At 37.1% G+C, this 12,248-nt stretch overlaps 1 protein-coding gene and 1 non-coding gene across 2 annotated transcripts in view; one reads left to right on the top strand and one right to left on the bottom strand.

Annotated features, from left to right (window-relative positions):
- Positions 1-12,248, bottom strand: part of CAMKMT (calmodulin-lysine N-methyltransferase) — a 405,821-nt gene that overhangs the window by 388,001 nt on the left and 5,572 nt on the right. Inside the window, exon 2 of the mRNA XM_003926755.4 lies at positions 7,037-7,209. Coding sequence (XP_003926804.2) covers positions 7,037-7,209 — 173 coding nt within the window. The remainder of the gene's footprint in view (positions 1-7,036; positions 7,210-12,248) is intronic.
- LOC120362216 (small nucleolar RNA SNORD81) lies at positions 10,180-10,256 on the top strand. The gene has a single exon (XR_005578177.1). It is a non-coding gene; the product is annotated as a small nucleolar RNA SNORD81 (small nucleolar RNA).

The following is a 12,248-nucleotide window of genomic DNA, read 5'->3' as shown; positions in this document are numbered from 1 at the left end:
AAAATTAACAAGTGCTTCACTGGTAAGCATGGGGAGAAACTGAAACACTCATACATTCCTAGAATATAAAATGGAAAATAGTTGGCTATTCTTCAAAAAGTTAAACATGGAGTTACCATATGACCCAACAATTCCACTCCTAGGTACTTTCCCAAGAGAATTAAAAGCATATGTTCACACAAAAACTTGCACATGAATATTCACAGTGGCATTATTCATAATGGCCAAAAAGTAGAAACAATCCAAATGTTGATCAACTGATGAAAAAATAAACAAAATATGATATTAGCCATACAGTGGGATATTAGCCATAAAAAAAGGAATGAGGTACTAGTACATGGTACAATATGGATTGTTGAAAATGCATGCTTATTCTCTGGTATCACAAGGAAGTATTAGCACTCAGACAAAGGGTGTCTCAGCAAGACTATCTTTACTTTCTGCAGAAAGGGCACCACTCACCAGCAGTCTCGCCAGGAGAGTGTAATGAACAAAGAAAAAGCAGGCATATTTATATCTAACACATCCAGCCCCTACTGCCGTGTCCTAATTCCATTGGCTGGAATTGGACCTCACAGTCTAGGCTCTAACACGACTGGCAGAGAGCTTAAAATTTTCCTAAAGAGGTAAAGGCAAAAGAGAACAAAGGGAAAAGAGGAAGTAACCTGTGGAAGGCTGAAAAAGGCAAAATACTTCCAAATAAGGAGGAGGAGGAAACTATGATCTAAGGCTTGCCTGGGATTTTTCAGGCATGCCAAGGCAAACCATCTAGGTTAAAGTGTAAGAACTAAGAACACTGGATATACTTATTTATTACTTACTCAGGAGTATTAGCAAAGGGTCTAGAGTAAATTAACTTTTGAATAAGCTGTTATTTATGATGAACTAAGAGAAAAGCTTTAAGAAGAGCTTTTATTTTTATTTTCTACATGGATGAATCTTAAAATATAAAAATATTGTGCTCAGTGAAAGAAGACAGGCATAAAGAGCTGCATATTGTAGAATTCTATTTACATAAAGTATCCAGAACAGACAATACGTAGAGCCAGAAAGTCAATTACTGATTGCCAGGACTAGGGGAAGAGGGAGGATGGGGAGTTGCTACCAATGTATATGGGGTTTCTTTTCAGGGAAATGAAAAATTCTGGAATAGTGGTGAAGGCTATACATTGCAAAAACCACTGAATTGCATACTTTAAAGTGATTAAAATAGTAAATTTTGTTATGTAAATTGTATTGTGAGTAAAAGAAAATTGATCCAAAATACAAAATAAGCCAGAGAGTGGAATGGGTCCTAAATGGTTGCAGAAGAACAAAGAGGAGAGGTTTTCAGAAGAAAAAGATTTTAAAAACTTAATTCTAGATGCTTTGGAGTTCTTTCAAAGACAAGTAGTTAAAAATTAAGAATTTTTAAAATAAATAGCTAAAGAGATGTTTTCCAGTCTTATATCTATGAATTTTAGAAAATTATTAGATGGTTTCTACATGTGCTATATTGAAATTTGGAAGATGTTCAAGGGAACATTTCAATGTACTGAAACAGTATATTTATATGTAAGCATGCTACATAAAAAATTGTGATGGAATTTAAAACAAATTAGAAAACTAAGTTATAATGGCCCATATCTATGATTTAAGATGCATGAAAATGTGACACAATGGAACTCAGTTTTCTGAAAACTACTGATCATATATTAAAGGTCCTAAAAACACTGTTTTATTACTAATACTCACCTCTATTGTTAATATAACTACTAACATAAAAACTATGCTTTTAAATATAGATGCAGCATTCATATTTGTCTTAGATGCCAGCCTTGCCATCTAAGACAGCCTTGCCATAGCTCTAAACAGGTACCTATGATATATCACACATATAAGAATAATCGGTCATACATCTAATTTCATAAGCAAACCATCTCATCACTAGTTTTTATTTACTGAACATTCACAAGCTATATAACTAAAATCATGAGGTGAGGGTTTGGTTTGTCTTTTTCTTTCCCTAGAGATGGAATGTATGATCTCGGTGCAGTGCATTTGTTACAACAGAAAGATGCAACACAGTCAAAGACAAAGCCATTCTTGACTTCTTGCCCGTTCTAAGTTCCCAGGACAAGCCAAAATCAAGAGTTCTAGCCTTCTAATTCAGCAATTACCATAGCAACAGTAGTCGTATTCAAACAAAGGAGGACAGTTCAGGCCTCTCAGCTTTTTCTATACCTAAGACATGTATACACTTATAAATGAATAACTCAGGCCCTTCTATGGTTCCAAATATAATGGAAGTAATTTAAAGCTTCCAGAATATGCAAATTCCTGCTGTGCTGAAAGTAAGCTGAAATATGGGGGATAGAAACAATTTCTTACATCTACACAGCACGCTTTATATAACAATAGATTACAGTTTATGAGACAGGGAAAAGGAAATTTTAATTAAAGAATTTTAGTATAACATCTCCTGGTATCTCTTAGTTTATATACTTGCATCTATTGAAAAACAAGAGCCTCTTCCATAAAGTTCTAAGAAATCAAGTACCAGAGGCCAGGCATAGTGGCTCATGTCTGTAATCCCAGTACTACCAGAGGTCAAGGCAGGCAGATCCCTTGACCCCAGAAGTTCAAAACCATCCTGGGCAACATGGTAAAACCCCATCTCTACAAAAAATACAAAAATTAGCTGGGCATAGTGGCATGCACCTGTAGTCCCAGCTACCTGGGAGACTGAGGCAGGAGGATTGCTTGAGCCTGGATGGTCAAGGCTTCAGTGAGCTGTGATCCTGTCACTGCTCTCCAGCCTGGGCAATAGAATGAGACCGTCTCAAAAAAGAGAAAGAAAGTACCAGAAAGGCAAAACTATTTTGTCAAGGAACAAGATACAGGAGTCATACCCTGGATTTTCATTTCATAACTTTCAACACGTAATTTGAAACAAAGAGTCAACCATCCATAGGTACACAAAACACAACAAACCTTGGGAACTTTGTAACCTAACTTTTACCTTATTCAAACTTTAGCTTCAGATGAAAAGTCACTAAGAAAAAAATCTTTATTCCTTCATTTTAAGTATCATCATATAAGGCTGCCAGAAAATAATGGTCAAAGTTTTTATTAAAGACATTGCTTATTTACCTTCTAATAATATAAACAAAATACAACTAGGTATTTTGAATTCACAAATACCTAGGTATTAACCCTCTTGGAGGTATTCATTTCAACCCTAATAAAACTTTAAGGAGACAGAAATTAATGGGTAGCAAAAGTTTAAGATAAACAAAGCTAATAAGTATTGATAACAAGTACTGATCACCCTGCGCGTGTTATCTCTGTTAAGTTGTGGCAGGTGATCTTAGGTGCTAAGAACTGAGAAAGTGAAAATGGGGTTTACCATTATGATTTGTGAGAAACTTGTAACAACCCCAGTATCTTTTTTTATTTTTTTTTGAGACAGAGTCTCACTGTCTGACCCAGGCTGGAGTTCAGTGGTGCAATCTCAGCTCACTGCAAACTCCACCTCCCAGGTTCAAGCAATTCTCATGTGTTAGCCATCAGTTAACTGGGATTACAGGTGTATACCACCATGCCCAGGTAAATTTTTTTGTATTTTTAGTAGAGACAGGGTTTCAGCATCTTGGCCAGGCTGGTCTCGAACTCCTAGGCTCAAGTGATCCATCCTTCAAGGCCTCCCAAAGTGCTGAAATTACAGGTATGAGCCACTGTGCCCAGCCCAACAACTCCAGTGGTTAGCCCCTTAATAGAACCTGGAACAGGTTAGGTGTGGTGGCTCACACCTGTAATCCCAGCACTTTTTGAGGCTGAGGCAGGTGGATCACTTGAGATCAGGAGTTCAAAACCAGCCTGGCCAACACGGTGCAATCCTGTCTCTACTAAAAATACAAAAAATTAGCCGGGTGTGGTGGCACATACCTGTAATCTCAGCTACTCAAGAAGCTGAGGCAGGAGAGTCGCTTGAACCCGGGAGGTAAAGGTTGCAGTGAGCCAAGATTGGGCCACTGCACTCCAGGATGGGAGAAGGATTGAGACTCTATCTCAAAAAAAAAAAAAAAAAAAGAAGCTGGAGCAGATCCACCATATAATATGCACTGATAATCTTTCCTCCAGCTAAAGATTGCAATGGCCTTCTCAGTAGCCTATGATGATTCTGTCTTACTCTTTCTCACTCTGTGTATTTTCTAGTACCTTTGCCATCTGGGTATCCCCTTCTCCCAGAACTTTAAAATACTTCCAGATCTAGTTTTTAAAAAATCATTTCCAAAAATCACTCCTACCTGTAAACTTCTGTTAAGTGTGAGTATTCTACTCATTTTGAAAGTAGTTATGCATGGCCTGGTGAGAGTTCTTAGACTGGATAGTTAACCTTCTTTATTTATTTTAGTAATGTAACTTTAATATATTTCAGCTCCTTGAGTATATTATATTTATTTCTGTTTATAGATATAGAAGGTGCTATGAAATATTTATTGGTTTGATTTTAACACTATTCATCACTTTTTTCAATCATCATTACTGCTGATTAAACAAACGTAAAAAATATAGAGGAAGAAGACAGTACTCTACTTCACTTCAAAACTACTTCGAAACAACTGCTTTGGGCTATTGCAAGTAATCATAAAAACAAACAAACAAAAATACAAACCCTGGCCAGGCATGGTATCTCAAGCCTGTAATCCCTAAAGGGGGTTTTGCTCTATTGCCCAAAGTGGAATGCAGTGGCATAATCAAGGCTCGCTGCAGCCTTGAAATCCTGGGCTCTAAGGATTCTCCTGCCTCAGCCTCCTGAGTCCTGTGACTACAAGCACATATGACAACCCCTAGCTAATTTTAAAATTTTTTTGTAGAGATAGGGTCTCTCTATGTTGCCAAGGGTAGTCTTGAACTCCTGGCCTCAAGTGATCCTCTTGCTTCAGCCTCCCAAAGTACTGTTATTTTTGCATTAATGTGGAGAGATACTAACTAGTTTGAAAAAAAAAAGAAAAAAAAATCTTGGCAGCCAATGAAGCCAAAATTTTAGCTCAGTTACCCGTCTGTTTTCCAATTCAAGAAAAAAATCTTGGCAGCCAATGAAGCCAAAATTTTAGCTCAGTCACCTGTCTTTTTTCCAATTCAATGTCAAATTTATATAGACATACATTTATTCTTTCAAAAATGAATATATCACAAGAAGATATATAACAAAGAACAATGCTGTTGGAGAGGAATCCCAGTTTACTCTACAGCCTGGGCTCTGGATATTACTACATGAGGATCATCTCCACAGGGGTATAACCATGACCTACTTTGAAAGATCTTGAGAAGAGAATATTTCACATTCTCACTGGCTAACCCTTAACAGGGCCTTGGAGATGTCAGGAAATTGTTCTTGCTACAATTTATACTTATTGTCTCTTTTCACCACTGGATGTAGAAGGTAAGTTTTAGAACTTTATACCTAAAGACCCTTACTGTATCACTCTGTCCTTCCTTGTCTTTAATTTCCTTCTAACTGTTTAATCATTTCCATTTCTGCTTCACACAATTATTTTAAGGATCGCTGGAAATGGAATACATCAAAGCACCTAGCGCTGTACCTGACACAGAGTAAACATATACTGTACTAGCATATACTGCACCTTTCTTTCTAACTAGAGACAAAACTGATTATCAGAACTCAAGGCAGCTGGGGTATTCTAATTAGAATCTCATAATGAATGCACAGGTACACCCAAAAATCTGTAAGTTCATATGTTTTATTTGGCATTTTCTTTACTTTTATTTTTGTCTTTGTGTTTTTTGTTTGTTTCTTTGTTTGTTTTTGAGGCAGAGTCTTACTCTGTCGCCCAGGCTAGAGTGCAGTGGCATAATCACAGCTCACAGCAGGCTCAGTCTCCAGGGCTCAATCAATCTTCTCAGCTCAGCCTCTGGTGTAGCTAAGACTATAGGCACATGCCACCATGCCCAGTTAATTTTTGGGTTTTTTGTAAAGATGGGTTTTGCCATGTTGCCTAGGCTGGTCTTGAACTCCTAGGGCCAAGTGATCCTTCCCCCTTGCACTCCTGAAGTGCTGGGATTACAAGCATGAGCCACTGCGCCCAGCCAGCATTTTCAGTAATATTATAAAACCAGATTCTAATTGTTGTTTTCTGCCCACCCTAGTCAATTTTCATCCAAATCCAAAATTTTTAACTATTATGATTTCTTTTAAAGCTTAGATATTCTAAACTAAAATAGCTCGAGAAACATATACTATAAATAGATACCCTTTGTGAAAATTTTTTCCTTAAAATTATTCCTAGCCTCACCTAAACCTTATTCAGTCACATTTCCACTTAAAATGTTTTTTGCTCTTCTTACAGTTACTGTAAATGTGCTCCTCCCTCCCTTTCAAAATGTGAAATCCTGTCAGAAAAGGCAGATTTTATAAAATCAAACACCTACAGTAACAGTGCAACATGCTAGAATATAACTGTGAGAGAAAATTAATTCAGTAAAACGGTATCTTGTTACTTCAGTCTGCAACTCTCTCGTCTCTTTTCTAATGATTTTAAAAGTCAGAACAGTCCATACGCTTCTTACAATATCAGTGTTTTCCGCTGAATCTTCTCCTTCAGCCTTAAGATTGATTCGATTCTGAAAGTAATATTAAAAAAGGAAAAAGGAAAAACTACCAAAGCTTGGCTTTTCAGATTACTACTTGAAGGACAGTTTGGAAAAATTGTTTTCACTTTCATCCTTCTTTGCCTCAAAACAAACATGGCTTTTTGTCATAATCGAATGGTATGACAGAATGTTAAATGAACCCTTTGATTTGCAACTACCTTATCTTCAAATGCCACTATATTCCTGAGAATTTTTTTCTTTAGTCTGACAATACGGCAAGACCCAGTTAAAATTTTAGAATTTTCTAAAACAAGTTGTAAAACCTAAGTTCTAATAAAGATTGCCCATAAACTCAATAAATAATGAGATTCTTATTAGATTATTTTCCTTATCCAAGAGAAATCTAGTTTTTACAAATCTTCACTAGAACAATAGTTACCTTAAGGAGATGCTGTATTCAGGATAGAAGATGCTTGTATATTGGACCCATGCACCAACCTCCTCGTCAGTTTCCCTTTTTTTGGCTTCTGTTACTGAAAACAGATTAAATGATTCAAATCTTCTTACGGATACATGTCGCAGACAATCATCCAGGTGTTTTTGCTTCAGAACCTTTAAAATAAAACCAAATATTGCAGTTATGTTATATAAACAATAAGTGTTCAAAATGTTCAAAATTTAAATGGGAAGGGGACTTTCCCTTCCAATAATTAAAGATTAGATAATTCAGACATGTCTCCTACTCAAATAACTAAAGATGAACAAAATATTTTAAAACAATACTTGAAGACATCAGAGAGCAAAGACAGTGAAGATTTACAAGTATGATATCTTTTTTTTTTTTTTTTTTTTTGAGACAGGATCTTACTCTGTCACTCAGCCTCACTGTCACCCAGCCTGTCACCCAGCTGGGTCCAGGTGATCCTCCTACCTCAGGATCCCTCCTAGTAGTTAGAACTACAGATATGCACCACCACATCGGGCTAATTTTTTAAATTTTTTTGTACAGATGGGGTCTCCCTATGTTACCCAGGCTGGACTCAAACTCCAGGCCTCAAGTGATCTCCAACCTTGGCCACCCAAAGTGCTAGGATTACAGGTATGAGCCACAGTACCCAGCCCGCAGTCTGATATCTTTAAAAGGAGAAAACCTAGAGAGGTTATTCTGACTTTTCCAACCACTTTTCTCCTGGGGATATTTGTCAATTCTGAAAGAAAGAACTGAGAAGATAAGCTGCACCTGTAGCAGCCTATGGAGCAAGGAGAGAAAAGCTGAATTTCAGATCTTAACTAGGAATGGGGAGATACATTATTTCGAGCATGCAAGGTATGTATGTTTTAGCGTAATGAATAATTTTGCTGGTATTGCTGAAAGTCAGGTTTTTAAGTGTGGGACATATAAATTAATAATAATGTTTGGATCTTATTTGGATCCTGTTCCAAAATAATCAAATTATAAAGAAAAATTATGAAAAAAATGAGGAAAATTTGAAAACTGATCGGCTATTTCATGGTATTGTGATTTTTCTTAATGTCATTTTTATAAGTTCATAATGAAATATTTAAAGAAAAAAATGACATCTGAGATTTGCTTCAAAATAATAGTGGTGGGACATGGGGAGAAGTGAGATTAAACACAGTTGTTCATGAGTTAAAAATGGTTGAAGCTAGCCAGGCCCGGTGGCTCACACCTATCATCCCAGCACTCTGGGAGGCCAAGGTGGGCGATCACAAGGTCAGGAGCCTAACCAATATGGTGAAACCCCATCTCTACTAAAAGTACAAGAAAATTAGCTGGGCGTGGTGGCGCATGCCTGTAATCCTAGCTACTCAGATGGCTGAGGCAGGAGAATTGCTTGAACATGGAAAGCAGAGGTTGCACCACTGCATGCCAGCCTAGGCGACAGAGCAAGACTGTCTCAAACAAATAAACAAAAAAAACTCAAACAACACAATGGGATAGATACCCATGATGTAAAATAACTAGAACACAGGGCAGTTAAGCAATTTGCCCGACAGAGAGCTCGTAAAAGGTAAAGCCAAAGTTAAAATCCAGGCTGCCTAACTATGGACCCTAAATTTTTAACACCTCTGCTTGCAGAGACTATGATAAACAGGCATCACCTATCCATTCCAGCTTCCAAGATACCTTTCTATTTTATATAGCTGGAAAGTTAGAAACTATATTTCCCTGAATCCTTAGCAGCCAGAGTTTCAGATGTGATTTTGGTTTAAACATCAGCTGCAAGGCCGGGCGCGGTGGCTCAAGCCTGTAATCCCAGCACTTTGGGAGGCCGAGGCGGGTGGATCACGAGGTCAAGAGATCGAGACCATCCTGGTCAACATGGTGAAACCCCGTCTCTACTAAAAATACAAAAAATTAGCTGGGCATGGTGGCGTGTGCCTGTAATCCCAGCTACTCAGGAGGCTGAGGCAGGAGAATTGCCTGAACCCAGGAGGTGGAGGTTGCGGTGAGCCGAGATCGTACCATTGCACTCCAGCCTGGGTAACAAGAGCGAAACTCCGTCTCAAAAAAAATAAAAAAATAAAAAAATAAACATCAGCTGCACTAACATGAGATTTGAAACAAGGAAAGATGGTGTTAACTATAATTCACCAACTTGTGTTGGTTAGAATAGTTGTAAAAATACTTGGTTTTTCTGAAGCAGTTTTAACAGAGGTCCCAGTGTTGACTCTCTAATTTAATAGAGAGTGAAAGGGAAGCACAAGCAGCATCACCTCCGCTGGTACAGATCTAGAAGAAGGTATGCTTCTAGAATCTATAGTTATGGCACAGTTTCTGATCATCAGAGATCACAGCTAACGTGATGTGACCCTGGAGTCAGCTTCAGGTTCTTCATTGTGGTAAAGGCAGTATTTCTCTTGACTGGCCAGCTCCAGCTTTATACTGTTCTGGGACTCTGTTGTTCTGGGATTCATTCTTAGCCTGTTTCTCCAATGATTTTGTCAGCACTTAATTCACTACATTAAGCCTCTTTCTGCTTAAAGTAGCTAGAGTGGTTTCTATTTTCTAAAAAGGAACCCTTATTCCAATGATGCATAATTCTTATGTGTATAAGGGCAAACTGAGGTCAAAACAAGCAAGAAAATGTATCAGTATGAATATATCTCATAGGAAAAATGTTTAAATTTTATATAGTATGTAGAAGTTTTAGAAGGTTAGTTTTTTAAATGGAAAATCAGAACAGGCAGCCTCTCTTTGAAGGTTTTATTTATTTATTTTTAATTGTTTAAAAGCCTTAATCAAAAACAGAGTCATGGCCAGGCAGGGTGGCTCGCATCTGTAATCCCAGCACTTTCAGAGGCAAAGCTGGGTAGATCGCTTGACGCCAGGAGTTCAATACCAGCCTGGCCAACATGGTGAAACCTCATCTCTACTAAAAATACAAAAATTAGGCAGTGCATGGCTTGCACTTGTAATCCCGGCTTCTTAGGAGGCTAAGGCACAAGAATTGTTTGAGCTTGGGGGGCGGAAGGCACAGGAGCCACAAGAATTGCTTGAGCCAGATCACACTACTGCACTCCAGCCTGGGCAACAGAGCAAGACTCTGTTTAAAAAAAAAAAATACATGATGATCTCACTCCAACTTGAACTCTCTCACTGATTACTTGATGACAATAAAAGATCTGATATTCTGCATTCCCATGATATTCTTTTCCCAAAAGAAAAAAATACAGTCTTATTACTGTCTGTCAGCTATGGTCAACAGGAAGAAAAACAAATTACTCAACAGAGCTTACTCTTAAGAAAAAAACAAAGTATAAAATTCAAAAATATATAAAATGTAGATATTATAAATTATCTTCAATCTTGCCCAGTTAAACTCCAAACAGTAAGCACCTTTTTATAGTCTAAATTACTCTGATGTCAAGGTAATGGCACCATAAACCACTAATGTAAAAAATAATTTAAGTCATTATGTGTGTAATACTGGAAGGGGCTTTCATAGTTTAGTATGATCTGCATGATCTACAAGATCTACAATATGACAAGCTAAAACTCAATGAAAGTAAAAGGCAACATATTTAGAATAAGACATTTATATAATCCATATTAGATAAAAGTAATTAAAATAGGGTATCAAGTCAAATTACTTTTGACGTTTCTTTAAAAAGAAGATTCAGTTATTTTAAGGCCATCAATAATATTTGTAGTTTTATGAATTGAGAGAATACTCAAATCTCCCATCAAGTTATAACCTTATCATCTACCACTTTTAGAAGACTTCCTTCAAATACCCATGTTCCACAATTAAACGATATTCAAATGAAATTATCTGGGGCAAAGGAATTAGTAAAGGCACTTTCTCATTCCCCTAAGTCAATGAGCTATTTAATCAAATATCAATGCTATACCAAATAAGTTCATGTCAAAAGATTAAGTATCAGAAGAAGGAAAAAAAGACATCAAGACCTAGGGTCCCTAAACCCATCAGGTAAACAATATATGCAACTGAACACAATGGAATCAAAGACTCATTTATTAACTTGAAACGTTTACTCCAGAACTAACTAAACTGATTATAACTACACAGAAACACTTATGAAGACTAGATGTAGCAGTTGGATAGAGAAGTAAAGCTAAACACAGAAGTACTGTTTGAAAATCTTTTAGAAGAGTAGCTAGATGCCCTGATTACATCATCACCAGGCAACTACATTTCTCTACAATGGAACTTTGATAGGTAAATTGCTAGAGAAGATGAGTAACAGTTCCGACTTTAAACATCAAGTATAGCTTATAGTGGTATAAGAGGCTCTTGATTCTGATCAATATTCCTTTTCTTCATTTAGCTTCTAGATTACAATAGGCAGCTAGTCTTGTATCTGCCAGAGAGGAGATTGCAATATACATTGAGTATCCCTTATCCAAAATGTTTGGAACCAGAAATGTTTTGGATTTTGAAATTGTTCAGACTTTGGATTTGTTTGGATTCGGGAATATTTGCAAAACAAAGAAAATGCTTGGAATGGGACCCAAGTCTAAAGTGAAATTCATTTATTTTATATATATACCTTATACACATAGTCTGAAGGTAATTTTATATAATTTTAAAAATAATTTTACACATAAAACAAAGTTTTGACTTGCAACTCGTCACAAGAGGTTGAGCATGGAATTTTCCATTTGTAGCAACACATTGGTTCTCAAAAAGTTTTGGATACTGGAGCATTTGAAGTTTCAAATTTTTGGATTAGGAATGCTTAACCTGGTTTTCTTTCTGGGATATTGGAACAAGAAGTAAAGAGCTGTAGATAATGACATTTGTGATCCACCCAACAAAAATGGCCAATCCCAGTTACCCTACAGTTAAGACAACAGTTAACAGGATTCTAAATGCTTATATTTATATATGAATCTATGCTCAAGGATGCAAGTAGAAACCAGACAACCTTATCCTTTACCTGCAGAAGCTATATTGTTTCCCATTTTTAAGACAAAGCCAACAGGCCGGGCACAGTGGCTCACACCTGTAATCCCAGCACTTTGGAAGGCTGAGGTGGGCAGACTGCTTGAGCTCAGGAGTTCAAGACCAGCCTGGACAACATGGCAAAACCCCATCCCTACCAAAGAAAAATACAAAAATTACCCAGGCATGGTGGCATGCACCTATAGTCCCAGCTACTCG

Source organism: Saimiri boliviensis, chromosome 1 (genome assembly GCF_048565385.1).
Source record: "Saimiri boliviensis isolate mSaiBol1 chromosome 1, mSaiBol1.pri, whole genome shotgun sequence".
Classification (NCBI taxonomy): domain Eukaryota; kingdom Metazoa; phylum Chordata; class Mammalia; order Primates; family Cebidae; genus Saimiri; species Saimiri boliviensis.
The sequence above is the reverse complement of the archived record's forward strand: the minus strand, read 5'-3'. Positions and strand labels throughout refer to the sequence as shown.